The 19377-nt window shown below is 41.9% G+C and overlaps 1 protein-coding gene across 3 annotated transcripts in view; it reads right to left on the bottom strand.

Annotated features, from left to right (window-relative positions):
• ARHGEF4 (Rho guanine nucleotide exchange factor 4) overlaps positions 1-19377 on the bottom strand; it is a 228211-nt gene that overhangs the window by 116044 nt on the left and 92790 nt on the right. For 2 of the 3 annotated variants that reach the window (XM_056358091.1, XM_056358092.1), the window contains 2 exons: positions 5122-9552; positions 837-1163 (listed from right to left, as the gene is read on the bottom strand). In XM_056358091.1, coding sequence (XP_056214066.1) covers positions 837-1163; positions 5122-9552 — 4758 coding nt within the window. The remainder of the gene's footprint in view (positions 1-836; positions 1164-5121; positions 9553-19377) is intronic. The other variant, XM_056358093.1, reaches the window with a different exon arrangement.

Genomic DNA, 19377 nt, shown 5'->3' with positions numbered 1-19377 from the left:
GATCAAAACAGAAAACCCTGAGGAAAGCTTTTATTTAAGTATCTGCTACTTGATTTCAAGCTTGCTCAGAAGCTTCCTCCATATTATCATCAGATGCTGCATAGAGTGTCCCTCTATCTCATGTCCTTTTTCCCCAGAAGTTCTTTTTTATGTATGAAGGCTAAATTTGGCTCTTGGATACAGATTCATGGCTCTCCCTGAAAGGAACCGACCTTAGTTCTGGATCCAAGAGTAACAGATGCCATCAGTGTGAGTCACAACAGCCACAAAGTTTGTCACAAGCAATCATTATGCTGATCTAAAAATCTCCCCTGGCAGAGAGAATACTAATAGCTAAATCTCCAATGGCAGTGCTCTCTCAGACATTTACAGCAGGAATTTGCCTCAGTGGGAAGTGTGGAGTTGGCCTCAGATACAAGGGAAGTCTAATTTAGAAGTCCCTTGGTAAAGTGATACAGCAATGCCACGGGGCACGGAATGAGATTTCATCAGTTTAATTTATATTGATTTAAGGCTACTTTGATTTGCTCCCTGCCCTCCCTATCTCCCAGCTCACAGAGCAATCAGATGCTCTTACATTCTGTTGTTTAACGCGGCACACGGCAAGAACTGCTCACTTAGAGTGACTAAACAAACCACCACCTTTAGAGATCATCACTTATGGACCAGTTCAGTGTTTCATTAGTCTCTGCAGACCACTGAGCTCGAAGAAAAGCAGGCAGAACTGGTACCAGACAAAGTGCAAGGACAGGAATATGATGGCAGTAGAAAGAAGCAGCCGGAGCAGAGAGGAAGACAGCGCCAGAGAATGAGCAGGACAGTGTATGGTTTCTTACGTTTAACTGGTCCTCTGGGAGGTGTCGCAATTGAATCCCTCTCTCTGGCTGTGTCTCCTTCTCTAGCTTCCTTTTTTGGCTCCTCTCCATCCAAACATCATCGAAGCTGAAGCACTTATAGAGGGGTTTAGGTCTCTTCCTCCTCCTCTCTGGAATCTCCTTGGCTTTTTCATCTGGAGCAAGGAAGGAAAGCCTCCAGGCTTTGCTCTCAAGGGTAGAGATAGGGCGTAGGGATGGTGGAACCTGAGGGGACCTCCTTTTGCGATGGGGAACCCATTTCTCATTTGGCCTCTTTTCAGGTGGCATTTGACATTGCTGTTTTGACTCCTGTTTTACAAACAGCAGGTGAAAACACAGGGTTTGTTGGCTGGAAATTTTGTTTTCTTCAAATCACTTTAAACAGAAGATGGCAAAGCTCAGTTACCTAGTCCTGGAACTATTCAGAAGAAAATACTTTCCCAAGTGTACTGGCTGGCTGAAACCAGCCTGTCCACTCACTCAGCCTTCTCCATAGGCTTTGGGATACTCCACCCAGAAACAGCAGCTCTGCTCTCCTTTGAGAGTGTAATATACACTCCCTCTGCACAGGACGATGCCCTTTTCACCCTCATTCTAGATGGCATATTACAATAACATTGCTACTGGGATTTAGGTCACTCTGTATAATACTATTACAAAGACAGACAGTGTCTCTTAAAATAGAATAATGACCAGTCTTGTCTGTCTGTGCTTTTCCAACTGTACTTCAGTTATACAATGTGAAAAGGCTTCCTAGATGCCTGCAGGTCTGATATATTAAGTCTTGTGCTTCCTGATGTGCTCTTTACGCTATCCATTTTGCTTGATGTTGGGCCGAGAGCAAGGAATTGCACAGCTTTGCACTTCACTCTCATTTGCTTTTAACGAGTGGGTGCACAAGATTACAGTTTTTATACTGGAACAACTTGAAATCAAGCAGGCCCTGAGCCATCTAACTACTACTCCAGGTAGCATCAGTGTCAGAATCATTAATACTTAAGGTGGGAGACAACACCACTGAGGAATGAATGATCTCAGGAGTCTCTTTTCACACAAGTGTGTCCTGACAATAGTATCTCTCCAGTTTCTCACAGTTCATTTGAAGATCCTAAACAACACCCCTTAAACCAATGCAGGCACTTCCCAGCTACTCTCAATTAACCAACAATTCCAGATCAATTCTTCTTCGCCACTGGTAAAAGATGCCACAGTCTAAAAACACTTCTTATCTGCCAGATGCGATAAAAAAGGGAAGCATATGCTGCTGGTACTCTGCGCCTAACGCCATCATATTGGAGAAGAGTGAGGAGGAGAACTTGCACAGATTCCAAACATGGGACATATTAGGACAGTTCTCTCTTGCCTGCTGGGCAACACAATTATGGTAAGTAAAATCACGCCACAAACAGATTAATTAAACATTTAATGAAGGCCCTGACATATAGGCAAACGGGAAATTGTTCTGCCTTGCTGTTCTCACAAAATTTTTGTCCTGGATGTAACCTGAAGAAAGTTAACCATTAGCAGGTAATGAGAAAGGGGCTGGTCTGTGCTCCATCAGGTTAAGAAGGGTTACTTACCAGCGTGGCAGCCAGAGCCATCAGAGGCAGGCTGGCCCAGTGCAGGTTGGTACAGCACTGTAACACAGATAAAGCTGAGAGCACTGGAAAAATACCTGGCTGGGGTCTTGGGGAATAGATACATATCCCCACAGCAGAGGCCACGCTGGGAAGTGAGCTCAAGGAACTTCACAAATATGCATTTGTTTTGCAGTAATTACTAATGTGGAACAGAAAAGGACTTCTATTTAAATATATCATTAAACTTAATTTTATGACCTTTTTAATTAGTAGCATACATAAGGAAGACCATCCTTAGTGCTGAGATGGTATAATTATGTCTGAAAGACTTAACATTGCAAATATATTTTGCCCAATGTCTCTGCTGTATTTTGAGAGATTCCTGAAAAAACAATTTCACTTACAAAATCCAAGGTGCAGTTCTACTTCATCTCACATTGTCATGAAAATGGAAATAAATAAAAGCCCTATCTGCTTGAATAGGTTAGGTGTTGTGTCCTGAAAGCTGGGACATTTACATTAATTTCTAGGCTCCAGCTGCATTTATCCAATTTCAGATATCATATTCTGCAGCCTCCAGAAGTATCAGGAAAATTAAACTGTTTTTATATGGCTTAAATACCATTTAAATTTTTCATGGTTTTCTTTAAATTATTTAATCTAGCAATCAATTTAAGTAATTACTTATTTTCTCCTAATGGTTGAGTTATAGGATGTGGCCTTGCCTATTCAAGGCTTTACATATGCCTCATCTCTCCTCTCTTTTCTAGATGCTCTTTTGAGTTATCATTTACAGGTCAATAATTTTATTCATCCTCTGAGAGGCTTCATCTGTTGACAGTGTGTTTAGTCTAAGTGTTTTGCACTTTCCTAGGCTGGTGTAACACTGCAGTCTCATTTGGAATGTGGTGTCCAGTATTAAGTTTGGAAGTTAAGTTGATGCCTATGAAAGCAAAAGATTTTCAAGTAACAGAAGGGATTAAAGCAAATTCTTTTCCCCTTCTGCCCACAGCAATTCCAGTACTAGTACCCTTACTTCTCAAACTGCCACCCACACGCTTCTTTAGATTCCAGACAGCATTAGCCAAAAACCCCAAACCAATCAACCAAAAAAATTCATTGGGAATGTGTGGGGAGAGGTTGAGGCAATTGAATTTATTCAAGCTGATAAGAGGGCACTAAAAGCAGTCTAAGAGCAGTCTGCAACAATTTCGTAATTGCATGAATGATGGATCCAAACCTCAGCAGTTCCAGACAGTGCCACAAGGCAATAGCCAGAAAGTGTAGCTTGGAAAGTTCTGGTTGGGCATTAGGAAAAAGATTTTCCTTGAGAACATGTTTCCCAGAAAGGCAGTGAAATCTCCAGCATCAGAGGTTTTCAAGACTTAGTTAGACAAGGTCATGGTTTTGTCTATCTGGTGTTGTCACCAGTACTGTCTGAAGAATGAGATGGGATTAGATGACCTCCCAAGGTCTGTTCCAACCAACCTTTTTTTGTTTCTATACAAAAAATAGGGAGTTTCTATTAAAAAATGGGGAGAAAGGGTAGGCTAAGACCGTTTTGGAGGGTATCTTAAAACTTTAATATAATTTGGGATGTGAGAGACAAAAGGTGGCAGCAGCAGCAGCTGGCAGTGGCAAAAGCTATGCAAAGGCTCATTTGAGTTGAACACAACCAGCTGCAGAACTGATCAAGTAGTTCCAGATTAATGAACTCTCCAAAAAAATATCTGCTTAGGGTATGCAGAATGTCATACTCTCCTCTCAAGAGCCACTTCAGAAAACCTGCTCAACAAAATTATTTTGCCCATTTCTTCATGTCAAAACTCATCATCAGCAATACTGAAAAAGTGGCTTGATCAAGCCAGGTTCTGGGATCTCAGCTAACAGATCGTTCTCAGTCACTTTGGTGGTTTGTGCTTAGTCACGGAAAGAGTCCTAAACGGCCAGCCACCTAGAGCTTGGGAAGTCCTCTCTGGGATTAAAAACCTACCGACAGAGGATGTTTCTGCTTTTAAAGGCCTCAGCCAACCGAGAAATCCCTGTTGAAGACACAATCTTTTCTGTGACATCCAGCCTATCACAAGGAAATTAGTGCATAATGAGGAGCAGAATACAACACATCAAAAGGAGATCCTCAGTCCATGGGGGTTTTTCTGTTTGCTGTAGAACAGGCCAGAAAGGATTTATATTGGTAATCAAAGGGTGACTGCAAAAGATTCACAGTACTTTGAAAGACAGCTACTGATTGTCTAAATAAAAATATTTTACTTCTTAAAAAGTGACTGCTAGCAATGGGAATTGATTTCTTTTGCCTTTCACTTCCAGAAACTTATTTACTATAAACCAGTTACAAGGCTCAATACTGTCTTATCTTAAGAGGTGTAAGACCCAGCTAAAAACTGGAGCTGAGCACAGGGTGGCATGTGTAATCTGTCTGAGGCATATTATGCATTAGCACTGCTGTGATTACTCCATTTCTTTAGATTTTTGTGGTATATCCTCCCTGAAAGAGTGCATAAATTCATATAGTCTCGAACTGCAACTTATTTTAGACAGAAGTGGAACATTTATGCACCCATCTAACTAGTGTGCTCATTAAGAGTTTCACTGGAATTCCTAAACCATATTAGAACAAAAGACTGCAAACCAAAACACCACCCGATCATTTTCAGACGACAACTCACCTCATCCCGGAGCATGTCACTAATGGAAGAAGCTGTGTTTAAGCTGATCTGGGATTGACTGCTTATGCCACTGTCATCCCTCTGGTATTCGTTGTCCAATGAGTGTACAGAAAGTAAGAGACTGCCTCTGGGTTTCAGTGTCTTTGGTCTCTCAGGAGCCTCCAAATGGCTTTCAAATGCAGAGCTGTTCCCAAGAGAGATCATCGAAGTGGCACATATTCTTCCTGGATAACGGAAGCTCTTGTGTTGAGAAGTGGATCGTGGACTCTGCGGTTTAGGGCTCATGGGCCTACAAGGCATGTCTTTACCATCAGAATTTGAGAGCTGGGGACACGAGGGACTTGACTGACTAAATGGCGACTGCAAGTCAGTGGGACTAAATGGAGATTTCACCCAGTATTCCTCTAGAGAAGTATTTAAACTGTTGCTCAGAGCCTCCTGTTGTTCATCACAGTCTGAACTCTGTGAGTATCTGATGCCCAAATCATGGGACTGTATTCGTTTTCTCCACATACCTGCAGGTGAAGAGACATCAACAGGCTCCACAGTGTCAAAATAGCTGGTGTCTGTTGAGGAGCCATTAGCTGTTTCTGTCTTAAACAATGTGTGCCCATTGGAACTGTCCTGTTGCTCTGCTGACATTGTCCTCATTACCTTGCCGCTCAACGCATTCGGACTCCCCTGTGTTGGCGATAAACTTGCTAAGACAGGCCTTTTTAGTCCATCGGCCTCCTTGCTTTTTAGAAAAGCTTTCCAAGCGCTCTGGCGAAGTTTGGCTTTCTCCTTTTCATTTTTCAGTGATACTCTTGAGCTTTGCTCGGTATTTTCCTTTTCTGGAGATTTTGATTCAAATAAACTTGAGAGGGATTTGTGTGCCAAGGCCAATCTTGTCCTGAACTTCTTACCCTCAGGGTTTTTGTTTCTTTTGTATTCATTTTCAGGGGATGATTTTCTAATCCCAGAGTATTCCACAGGTTCACTATCATTGTTTTCAGATGAACCTGAAACTTGTCGATCTGCATATTTGACAGCAGCCGGTGTGAGAGAAGTTGAATTTGTATCTGCATCTTCCATCAGTATCCGGCCAGAGCCAGAAGCCTTCCTCAAGCTCATTCTGTTGAATAATCCTGCAGGTCTCTCATAGAATAAATCATCATCATCAGAGTACTCAGAGGTGTAGCTTTCCTTCCTGTGGAAGCCTGAACCAGATGAACAACTTTTGAAAGACTGTAAACTTTCAGTGTCTTCATCATCCTTCCCAGCATCCAGTTCTTCCATCTTTGCCTTGCTGCCAAAGAAGCTGCTGCTTCCCTGATTTTCTGCTGTGGCAGGCTTAGTTTTCCTGAAAGATGTCATTTTTGAGAATACTAAAAACCTGGAAGCTTTCCCACTATTCCCATTCTTTGCTGGCTTTTGCACAGCTTTATAGAGACTGCTGTTACTTCCCAGGACGTGGAAAGAGTTCTCATCCATTTCCTCGCTGTTAGTGCTGCAGGTACTTATATTATCGAGGCCCAGCATGCAAGCGTTATGGGTCTCACTTTTCATAGAACAGTTGAAGGCATCAGACACATCACTCAGTGTACTATCTTTGCTAGGGCTAGCTGTGTCTTCTGCAGGAGAGCCCTCCGTTCCCTCTCTAGGAGAGGGTTCTTCACAGATACCTACTTGTTCCTTTGAACCATTACAGCCTTCGCTTTCTTGCCTGCCTACTGCTTGTTCAGAGATGACGCCGGGCCCTTGAAGGTCAACATCAGCACCATCACTCTGACTCAAATTGCTTACACTGCACATTGCTGGTGTTACTGCACTAGGTACATATAAGCCTCCCTCTCTGCCTTGATGTGCTTTGAATTCCTCTTCCTTAGACACCTGGTCATCTCTTGGTTCAGCCTCTGACTTTCTGAAATGTTCTGCCTCTAATTCAAAAACAGCCTTTGTTTTGCAGGGCTCTTTCCCAGAGATCTTAACACCACTTCTGCTGTGTGATTTTAAGAGCGCTTCTTCACATTGATCTGCCTGACTTTCTGCAGTAAGTGTATCATTGCCCAGTGGTACAGTAACACTCCCGAATGCCACTTTAGCACTTGTTAATGTAGAATTACTACAGGTGAACCCTAAGGATGAAACTGCATCTGTCTTCTCGCCTTTCTCTTGTGCAACTTCTGGTTTTTCTTCAGCTGTATCTGTACCAGGGAATACCTCTGCATTACCAGGAATAGGTGGGGTTGCCAGATCTTGTTCTTCACAGCTACAGCTTTCACTCAGAACTGTCTCTGGCTCATCATGAACTTTGCTGACAGTATGAAGAGACATCAAGTCCTTGCTCTCCACATTTCTCAATGTTCCAGTTACCACTTCAGTAGGAAGGTTATCATTCAGTGTCTTGGACTGTAATCCCTTCTGCTCTACAGATACTATCATTAGGGCAGGCTTTAACTCTGGAAGAGTCATTAAATGCCTTCTCTGGCTTATAGAATCTGATCTGGGATTCATTTCAACAGCAGAGACACTGTCTTCATCCTTTCCTTTATAACTAGGATGCTCATTTGTTACTAGCTCAGAGGAACTTTTTAAGGCACCAGTTTTGCAACTTGTATTTTGCTGCATTGACTCTTTGAGGTCTGCCCCACTGCTACTGCCACCTGGTTGCAATGAGGTTTCCAGGACTTTCCAACTGAAGTCAAGGTTAGAAGAATCATCTACCCAACTTTCCCCTACCACAGTCTCCATACCCGATAGTTCAGATTCAAGGCCATTCTCCTTCAAACTTTCCTGCTGTACGTTACCAGTGGAAAAGTGGTTTAAAGAACAACCACAATCTCTGTTTTCCACAACAGTAGGAAAACCTACATGCCAGGCTGATAGGTTCTTAGTGTCACCAGTGTCAGATTCAACATCAGTATCGCAAGGGAATTTGTCTGCTTCCAGATCTCTTTCAGCTTCATACTGGTCACTTTTTATAAGTTCTTCAGCATTTACGATCACTGGCTCAGAGTCCAGGGTAGATGAAGTCTCCTTTTGTTTTGGATTACAATGCTCACAAGCATCAGTCCCTGTAAAAGATAAGCTATCTGCACGTCTATGTACTGCTTCTGGGCTAAGGTCACATGTCTCTGATTTAGAGTGCAAATAACAATCAACACATTGGGGAGAGGCTGCTGGTTGAGAAAGCTGACACTCATTTGAATCTGTGTCAGTATTAAGAAAAGATCTTTCAATGCCAAATTTGCCCTCTATTTTTATTGCCTTTTCAGGGCTTACAGGTACCCTTCCTAAGTTTTTCCAGGTGTATTCAAAATCTAGCCCTTTAAGATGTATTCTGGAACATGACCATCTAAATCTGTCTGTCAGATGAATACAGTTCCCCACGTATTCTCTCTTGCTTTGAGCACTGATATTTTCAGGTAGACTGTGCCATGTTTTACTTTCTGTAATCTCTGACCTTGTGAGTGGTGGCTGAGATTTTGATTTGAAGCAACTCTGGTAAAACAATGAATCTGATGTCAACATCGTCTCTGTACTTCCATGTTTTATCTTTTTACCTATAGTTTCCTCACTGTCAACCGAGTTCCTCCTGCTGCATTTTACACTGGACATAGAATCTAATTCACACTTATAGTTGGATGTCTCAGTGTAATTTTTACGGATAGGTCCATTTGTTTCAAAATGAAGATTAGGCAAACTACAGCTTGATGCTGCATCTGACTGGAAGGAAAATTGCTGTGCCTCAGGAAAAATCAAACAGCTTTCTGAGTTTGCTTTGAAACAAGCAATGCTTAATACTGCAGGATGTTCATTCTGCCTTGTAATATCATCTTCCGTAGGTACAGAGTTGGTATAGGACTGCACTTTACTGCTTTCACGCTCCACTTTATTTTGCAATCCTGTTACAAACTTTCTATTTGTCTGTGATGTTGTGCCCTCCTCACTGACTTGGTTCTCTGTGCTGGAAATATCACTAGTTAACGTTACCTCTTCATCACCCAGTTCTTCACCTTCTAACTTCGCAGATTGTATGCAAAATACAGTTTTGCTTGGTGCTGCTTTTATTTTGGAGGATACTTTTAACCGCACCTGCTGGGTGAAATCTGGTTGCCTTGAGCACTTAAGTTCATGGAGGGTTGTTTCTGCCTTTGCTTTAGGAAGACTAAAGCACAGATTATTTTTTTCAGTAAAAAGGCAGTTTGAATCCAGGCAAGTTTCCCCAGTTATGTCACTAGAAGCAGATTCTGTGTCTGATGCACTCTCATAAGGCTCAGTTTTTACATCTGACAAAGATCCACTCTGATGTGACAGGGTCTCAAAATAATCTTCATCTGTTTCTTGGCTGGATCCGCGTATCTCCAGCTCTATTGTGCTCGGGGTAGAAGAGCTCAGATCGTCTTCAAACTCTCCTTCACTGATGTAGTTTTCAACTGGCTCTGGGGTCTATGAATAAACAGAAAAGAATGATTTAGCAATGATTTCCTACAGCAGCAAGGTAGCATGAATTATTAGAAAAGAGACCTAGAATCACAATTAACTTAATACACACTGAGCTCTTCGGAACTTATACTTATCTTTTACACATTGATGGACCTGAGGTCTTTCCATTTCTTACTTTTTGTCTCTTAATTTTTCTTAATTAATATTTTTTCATTTTAGTATGTAATTATGCAGAGGCAAAAATTTGACTTTTGGCCATATCTTTCATAGCCCAATACCAAGACACATTTCACATTCAAGTCAGTTAAATGGAAATCATCCCTTGCCCTTTATATCAGTAGATATAAAAACTCTAATGAATCCATCTTCAGATCTGAGGAGGAGGTTTATGTGATGAATCTGAGAAGTAATGTTACTATCCAGATTACAGAAATGTGACATAAATATATGCAGAACAGTTTTGCACTTGAATAAATGGACACTACCCATACCAAGGCCTGAACCAAAGGTGAATGAAGTCTTTGATCTCATTTTCTAGAAGGCTTATACCAGGAGTACTACATGTATCAGTTATCAGGGCACATCCAAATCAGTGGCTGAGAGCAGAAAGATCAAAACCACACTGTTAATATTAGGAAATGTCTTTCTTCTAGACAGCTACCCTGGCAGAGTCTCGGTCTTCTTTTCTTTAACTATCAAAACCAAGTCTGGATATTTCTTGAGTTTAAAGTAGAAAATCAAATCACAGCAAGATTTCCTGAGGTTTTAAAAATAGTACTTACCACCTGTCAGCCTCAGATACAGCTATTGTCAGAAGTTCTACAAATGTACCCAACAAAGACATTTAGCTGAGCCCAGCCTCCTTCCACTAATACCTAGAATGAGAAGCTATATCAATGGCAGCCTTTAACCCTAGTGTTGGATGCCTCTTTAACCAGGTTTTGATAACAGTCATCACAAGAATGATCAGCACGTTTCAAAATCTGAAAACTGAGATAATAAACAATGAAAGACATTTCTTAAGGAAAAAAACAAACAAACAAACCAAAACAAAACAAAAACCCACAAGTTAATGGTAGCCATCAAACTAGAACACAAGGTCCCTCAGCCCGAGTTGCGTGTCACCTTCCCCAGGGAGCTCTGTCACACAGGAAGCGTGAGCCCTTCTAAGGGGAGCCAAATCCCATCAAAGGACAGGTCACAGCACTGCTGATTCTAGGCTCCAAAACATAGGGGGTAAATCAGAAAAAGGAAGGCACTAGGGTTATTTCCAGAAAGGAGTCTCAATAAGAAAATTGGTATTTTCTCTTGACAGAAGAAGGAAAATACAAGTTGAATGGAGGAATGAGGGGGAGGATTCAGTGTTTCAAACCAAGTCCAAAAATCACTTTCTCACCATTAAACCTGACCAAATTGCACTATAATGGCAATATGAGTCACACAACCAGCAAAGCAACGTGTCCTTTACTGTGTGCAATCAGTGATACATGTAATTGAGGTCCTTTAATAATGTCAAATCCCGCTATCACCAGGACAGAAATGACCAGCATTAAAGCAGCACAGACTAGCATTTCACATAATGATCGAGCAGCATTAACTGTGAGCAGTTGGCTCACACAGCAGTGAGTACAGCAGCAGCTGTTCAGCAGTAACAGCGCTGCCTCTTCAACAGTGTTCTGAACACAAATTTACAGATGGCAATGAACTAAGATAAAAACTGTTCAGGCAAGTAGGAACAAAGTAATGAAGATGCCCAACTATCCCCAAGGATAGTTATGAATTAAATTACAAGGGCACAGATCCCTTACAGTCCATCTATCATTCCAAACATAGCTATGTCAGGATATTTGTACTGTGACCCCTCCCACATCCATTATTTGTTTTTAATGGGCATTATACAAAATTATGCAATTAAAGCAGAGGCCCCACAATTGCCTCCATACCTTGTGGGAAAGGAGGAAACAAAGTCCAGGTATGAAGGGCACCCATTAATATCACCCAGCATTCCTGGACCGGGCCCAGGACTGACCACGGGCCCTCGGTGCTGCTAAAGAGCCGGCGTCAGGGCCAGCCCGGCAGGGTGTACTCTGCCAGAGGGAGTCTGCCCGGGGATGGAGGTCCCCTGAGGAGGGAGAGGACATAGAAACTTAGTCTAGATGACTTTCCTGCCTTTAACTACAATATTTGGAACCACTATAAGCCATTCACATATTAGCAGCAGTGGCAGAGTTACACAGAAGGCTGCTTTTGCATTTTCATAGGTCATCTTCAGTGGTAAAGAGAGGAAGATAATTTCTCTTTCCCTCTTGGCTTGGATGAAACAAGAACTTATGACCTTCTAAAAGCATACATTGCTTATACTTCTGCCTGTTTTTTCACACTTCTGTAACATTACCTAGGCATCTCTGTGCAGGCTTCCATGCAAACACTTGTGGCTGGAAACTCCTATCCTCATTCAGATTTCCCGTCAAGGTGAGAGAGCTCATGCTTTGCAAAGCCTTTCAAAAACTACTCACGAGAGAGTTACATTCCCATGGATAGCTGCTTCCTTATGTTCTCATTACAGTTGAAACTAGCTTCCCATTACAAGCCAAATTTTCTCTTGACTTTGACAAGGACTAATTCAACCAATGTGACACTTCAGTGGCTGCATCATATCATAGCATAGATAGACTGCTATGTCTATCGAAGCCATATGTGGAAAAGATACAGACTCAGAATTAATGGTTTCAACTTACCTACTCTCTTCCGTACTTAAATAAAGGCAAAGCACAGCCAGAAATCCTTAAAGCAAATTGGATGCCAGTCAGAGGTTGGATTATACGTGACACAAAGAGTCACAGGCTTAGCTCTGGGAAATTTTGTGTGGCAAATGGATTCACATGCAAAGTTTTATACTCTGAAGGGAAAACATAAAATTCTTTGGGAGAGCCCTCCCACATGCCCAGAGTTGTGTTTTTCAGGGTTCATACAATACAGAAGCATAGAGCTTGCAAAAGGCTCTTTAATTAATGGTGATCCAACCACACCTCAAAAAAGCTACCATTGGGAAAGGACTTCAGACAGGAGGTGACAGTGTAGGGTACAGAGCAGTACCTGCAACCTACCCAGAGCCCCTCTGCACCCAGCTACTGGGGCTTGACAAACAACCCAGCAGAGACTCAGATTTGAAACTGTAAAGAGAACTTCATGTAAGACAGCCACATAATGTCCCCAAGGCCTCAAATTATCTTCCTGATCAAATCCAGCTATACAAGCCCTTTCCTTAAACCGTGTTCATCATGAATAATGGAAAGAAGGGAGTTAGAAATCAAAAGAGGGCACACTGGCAAAGCCATCACTTTTTACTACTACCTTGTAAAAACAAACCTTGTTACACTTAATGAGTAAGAAGTAGATTGAAAGACATTAACTTCAGACAGAACTTCAGTATCTCATTTGGCAGAAAAACAATTTTTCTGATTGTCTGTCATCGCAGTGGATCTATAGGTGCTACAGATGTTTATAAAGAGCAAAACAGATGAATAAGAGCAGATGCAGCACTGAACCTTGATAAGGACTGCTGAGAAGTGATGCTGTTGTCAGCAGTGGTTCTGAACGTTCAGACTGACTTTGACCTGTGCACAAATGGCAGTTCAACAGGCACTCTGCAAGACACTGGAAATGAAACTCTCTGCAGGAAGTGAGGAGAGCGCTCTATAGCCACTCAATAATAACACTTTACCTGCAAAACATATTCAGTTTTTGGTGCAGGACACAAACATTTGCATCTTAACTGCACAAGAGGAAACAAAAATCACAGATGGACGAGAAAAGCAGAACTTCCCCAGAAGGTTCTTGCTGCAGTCAGTGCAGATATGTACAGGCATCCAAAAGTAACTTTGGCACTAAGTTCTTTAGCCATTTGGTGACACAGTTGTTTCCTTAATCACCTATATACAGCAATAGCACTATTTGCAGGGCACTCCATCCTTAAATCCTAACATTTTTATATACACAACATTCATATCTAAAGTCACTAGAACAAAATGTCTCCCTTTTCCACAAGAGATGGATGAGCTTTTTATTCTTCCCAAACAGTGCAGTTACTTTTTGCGGAAAAAGATCTTTAGGTCAGTCCTGTTGATTGTGAGAACATGCAATATACTAACAATTAGTGGCATGAGGAAAAAACATGCAGACATCCTCTTCGTTTCTTGCTCTACTTGTATTTAGTGTCTTCACTGGAAAGCCTCCAAATGGTTAAGCAATTCCAAAATCAGCAGGACTATGTGAGCAATTGCATAAGGCTCTGGCAGCTACCATCACTCAAGGTGGTAGTGCCAGGGAAGGCAAAGAGAAGGGATTGGAACCAATGGCAAAACAATGCACAGAATCAGTAAAATATCTAAACATCATAACAACACCATAACTGCCAAAAAATCAGCGTGTTTCCCCCTCCTGCCAGCTTGAGTGACCACGCTCTGTTTCTCTTCAGTGAGTGCTTCAACATTACCATTCAATAACCTGGCCCCAGAGGTAAATCTGGGCCTCCACCATGATGTTGTCTCGTGACATTTGGTAAGTGCAGGACTGCATCAGCAGAAAAATGCCATAAGCAGGGGGCCTGCTGCACTCCACACAGCTTCTCCGATTCCTTTCAACACACCAATTCCAACATGAAAACACTTTTATAGCCCAAAGCCAAAAACATTACCTCCCTCCTTTGACATTAACACTCCTACTACCACATACAGCTTAGCAGCAAAGTTGGCCAAGATAAAACGCGTTGGCCAAGGTGTAGCAGTTTCTAGGAACAGTGCGTAATCTGGGTGCCATCTAGAGGTTGCAGTGAGGTCCCTGGTCACACTCGGCTTGCATGGAGAATTACATGCTCCCTTTAATAAATACAAGCTGCATTCCAGTGTCTTATTGTGCTGCAGGTCAAGCGTCTCACCAACAAATTCCTCAGTACTGCTTTAACTCCAGCCAGATAAGGAGTGCCCAGCAGACGACGAGGTGAGGCAGTGAAGAGGCATAAAGATTCATTGTGTTTGAGTAGAAGATAAATATGCAAGATTTGTCATTTGTACAATACGATTGCACAAAACTGAAAAGTTCATGGTTCCCTGTATCTTGTATTTGTGGTTTATTTTTTCCATTAAGCTTTACAAACTGCAGCTATCATCAGAAATATATTTTTATTAATGCAGCAATATCAGACACAACTATTATGAAAATATTTTTAGATTTATTCTCACAAGTACATTAAAACCTGACAGCTTATTTGTGCCAAAATAAATCCTGTTTTAGCCAAGGCACCATGTAGCTTCACTCTTGAAACGTAAAGTTTAAACTGTATCAATAATTAATATTGTTACTGTTCTTAAATATAAAAGGATTGGAGTTTGTTCAACACAATAATATAATATGTCAAATCAGATTTGGAACGTGAACAGCTAAAATTCAGACTCAAGCAACTTCCCTGCTGTGCAGCGATCTGCACTCATTGCGTTGCAATACTCCCTCTGCTGGCAAATTTAAAAGGGAATATATTGCTTCTTCGTACTTCTGCCTCCAACACGTGGGAAGCTTACACTGTTAAATTTCTGCTTACCTTTTCATGAAAGCAGGGATATATTTTGCTTGCCTTACAACACCAAGTCAATACTCTTCCTCCCTCTCCCACACCCTTCCTCTCTATTATTTTTTTTTCACAGATAAAAGCTCAGGACTGCCCCAGAAGAAAAAAACAGGAGTTACTATGTTCATTTTGAAGATAGAGAGTAAAATATGAGCAGGTAACATCACTGTTCCCATGAAATGGGGGTCTAAGCCTCCGTGAAAACACTTTTTGTGCTAAAACGGAAACTCAACTTGCTTGGCCACAGGGAAGCTCTTGCCTCAGTCACGGAGGCAAGTGTACATCTGCCTCTGATGTCACCCTTAATCTTTCTCTAAGGCAGATGCACTTACACAAGGTTGAAGCTGAAGCAACGCTTGGCTCTGCACAGACCAAAAGTCCTACCCAGAACCTATGTGAACAATTCTTCTCCAAGGACAGGGCCCATGCTGAATTCTTGTGCTATGCAGCTAGGGAGCTTCAGGTACTAACATCCTCCTACCACGGAAGTTTGTATACCCTTTAAAAGATCATTTTGGCCTGCTAGTCTCTGCTAAACGAACGCAGCACTCACAGTTAGTTTCCCTTCAGTGTTTAATGACATGTTTGAACTCTTTGCTGAGTGAGAACCTTTAGGATTCCTGGTGAAAGAAGGGGAGATTCTGCTCTAGAAGACCAGACAGAGTGCTGTGGTGGTTTGTCCTTCCACTGTAAACTTGCTCCAATCACTTTTTTGTGAGTACACTTCATCACAGACATATTTACCTTTTTTAAATTCTGTTTTCTTGAGTGCCATTGAGAAATTATAGAAAGAACACTGAATCGGAGGGGTAGAAAGACAGCAAATACTTCAAGGCAGGGCAAACTCCTCTGATGAAGAAAGCTATTGGAAAAAAGACTCCATTAAAAGCAGAGTGGTCCTAGAAATCCTAAGTACATGTGTGCACAAGACATCCATTGATGTTCCCTCAGTGATCAGCAATTCAGTGTTCAGGTATGGAATTGCAATGAAATCAGAAGTGCAAAGTCATGAGATATATGGCTTGTTCATCTTATAATCTAATCAGCCTATTTTTGGAACCACATACTTTCTTTGTTTAATCATGAAAATCAGTCTGCAGTTATAATTCAGAGTGTTCATTAAAAGAGCACTTTGAAGGAAAGGGCCTATATGAAGCTTGTGAGACACAAGGCAGTGACTGATAAACCCCCTGCCTTTCTTGACCTCCTTCTACTATTGCTGGAAACATCATCACAAATTGCTCAGTACACTTAGCACTGCATCTCCCTCTTGATGATGTTTACTTTTGAACTAATATTTCAGTGGTCAAGCTGCTCCTTTTTATCAGCCCTGTGCAATATTACTACATTAAATATTCTTTCTCTGGAACATCATACTGCATGAGTTGCTAGATGCCACAAAGCCCATGACCTAATTGTGCTAAGTGCTGGATAAACATGGCGAGAGTGTCTGCTCCATAGTGTTTATAGTCTAATTATGTAAGATAAAGGGAGGGAAGCAAGGAGAGGGAGGAAGTACTGTCTTCATTTTACAGAACCAGAGTAAATGACTCACTCAAGTCATACCACGGCATCTGCAGTGGAGCCAGCATTCAGCCATCTCAGCCCCTGCTCATTATTTTTATCTTTTCATTTCTCTGTTGAGTCTAAGGCCTCTCTGAGGGTTGAGATCTCAAACAAGCTATTATGTAAACAGAGGAGAAAACCTCAAGGGCAGTTAGGAAAGAGACATGACTAAAAGGTATGTATACACATCGGCTGGCAACTCACAGGCCTGACAGAACAGAAACACACCTAACACGTTTGTAGACTCTTTCTTACTGCATTTTAAGGAGTGGCCTCAAGGGGAAGGCAGAAGTGAGAGGAGCATCAAGGGGAATAAAATAATAGGAAGAAGGAACAAATATGAAGAAAAAGTATAGCACTTTATTTTGCATCACTGGGACAAGTTTAATGGTGCTCCAATGGTACACTCGGTTAAACATGCACCATGCACCCCTATCATGAGATGAGTAATAAAAGCATTATTCTTTCATATGTCTCTCTCTGACTTGCCATTAGTAACTACATGCTCTTGACAGCTTTAAGTAAGAGCTTTGCTAACAAAGTCAGCCTGGCCTTTGATAGACATTTTTTTTTCCTCCTCTTCTTGTCGTTGCCCTTCATCTTCAGGGTAACCCCTGGTCAATATCACTCCATATGCATAAAATACATGAGGACTCCCCCTCCCCAGCTGCCTCTACTGACCTTTAGTAGCTGCTTCTTACACAGTTGCCCTGAAGGATTTTACCTGGCCTGTGGACTCTTGCTAGTGTTACACAAACAGAAATTCAGCTGACAGGCTTTGCAGCCAAAGGCAGCTCTTAGCAGCAGACTGCATCAGATCTGGAGACAGCAGTAACATATGAAACATGGGAGGAATGGTTTTTAGACATGGAACAAGGACGGGCTAGGTCTTGCTCACAAGTTCAGGAAGTTAGTTGAATCCAGCACAACTTTGCATCCTCACACCATATTTGAGTTTTGCCTAGCTGGGTGACATGAGGTAGTCCAGTGCCAACAACCTGCTCACTCCCTTCCTCCTCTCTCAACAGTGGTTGAGATATCTTCTCAATGAGCTTTTAAAAGCAGAAGAGATCAAATAACACACCAAAAAAATAACAGCTTTTGAGAAAAACTTAGCTAGTAACACTGTGCAGAGCATGGATTCAGCCAGGTGAAGTTCTGACATTTGCAAAGACCTTTTTCACTCACTGTTTCCACTTCTCTTCACACGTAACATAAAGTAGAAGGGCTATTTACAGGTATTTTAATGGCTTCGCTGTAGGCACAAGAACTGCATCAGCACTAGGCCTGATCTGCAGCTGAAATATGTGTGATCAGGGTGCACTGCACCTACGCAGGCTCCAACTACTTTCCATGTCTACATGGCACACTGCAAGGAAGAGCAAGCCTTTCCCGTTGAGCGTCTGCCAGGGTTTCAGATCTGGACTGAAGCTGAAGTGTACTGCATGCTACTACGTGTGGGCGCAAGCCATTCAGCTGCTGGGCCTTAGGAGGTGGCTCAGGTGCCTTTTTTGGTGCAGCTACTCAGTATCCAGCTTAATGCCTTGCTTCTCCTTTGACTCTGGATACCTGGTTTCACTTACGTTCCTCCTCTGTAAAACAATGGTAACACCTCCTGACCTCAGAGCTGCACTGTAAATACGAGATTAAGTGACTAGGCACAGGGGAATGAGACTCCTGACTCATGAGATGAATTGAGGTCACATAAGCCTTGCCTTGTATTTCAAGATCCACAAGGTTTATATGAATCTGTGACAAAAATTTCCCATTCTCTCCCTGAGAACCCGCCCATTTTCAGGAATATTTTATCCCAGTGATGACTTCATTTGATGTCACTTGATTTTATTTAGATTAGATAGATATTCTAGCCCACTACTTGGGTGAGTTAGTATAACTACCGACTGTGCTTTTGCTACAAGACTCCTGCCTCATTCACGTAAATGGCTTCCAGGGATTTTCTGACACTCCCAACAGCACGCATAGCTAAAACAGCAGACACAGTAGTTACAGCAGCAGGGGAACCAGTGTTTGGCACAGGTAAGGCCTCAGCTGGAACCTTCAAGAAAGCTTGATGTGCATCCTGCATCGGGATACATGGAGCAAGTGGCAATAGCCAAAAGAAGAACAAGAATGAGCTAGGATAAATAAGCTACAGGGGAAGACTGGAAGTACAGTGTGTAGTTCAGAGAGAAAATTCAATGTTAAAACAGTCTTTTAACTACTGATCCAAGGTAGTAATCTTCTCTCCAAATGTATGACAGGTAAAATAAGACTTAAGGGATTTAAACTGAAGCAGCGGAGTCGGAAGTTAGAGGAAATCAATCAACCACCAACAGTATGGATCATGAAAAACTGGGACAGATTGCCTAGGAGACAGCACTGAGTCCCCATCACTTTCTGTCTTTTAAGTACATATTAGATACACGTCTGACAGGAACGACACAGGTAGAGCTGATCTCCAGTGGAAGGATAATGAGAAGACCTTTTTTGGCTCCTTATAGACCTCTAATTCAATAGTTATTAACTTGTAGATGCTCATTGACTTATTTTACTGTGATACACGGGCCCAGGGGGATACACCATTGTAACAGAGGTGACAAGAAGATGAGTCATAAGTAAAGAACTCCTAGAGCAATCCA

The sequence above is a fragment of the Falco biarmicus genome, chromosome 13 (genome assembly GCF_023638135.1).
Source record: "Falco biarmicus isolate bFalBia1 chromosome 13, bFalBia1.pri, whole genome shotgun sequence".
In the NCBI taxonomy this organism is placed as follows: domain Eukaryota; kingdom Metazoa; phylum Chordata; class Aves; order Falconiformes; family Falconidae; genus Falco; species Falco biarmicus.
The sequence above is the reverse complement of the archived record's forward strand: the minus strand, read 5'-3'. Positions and strand labels throughout refer to the sequence as shown.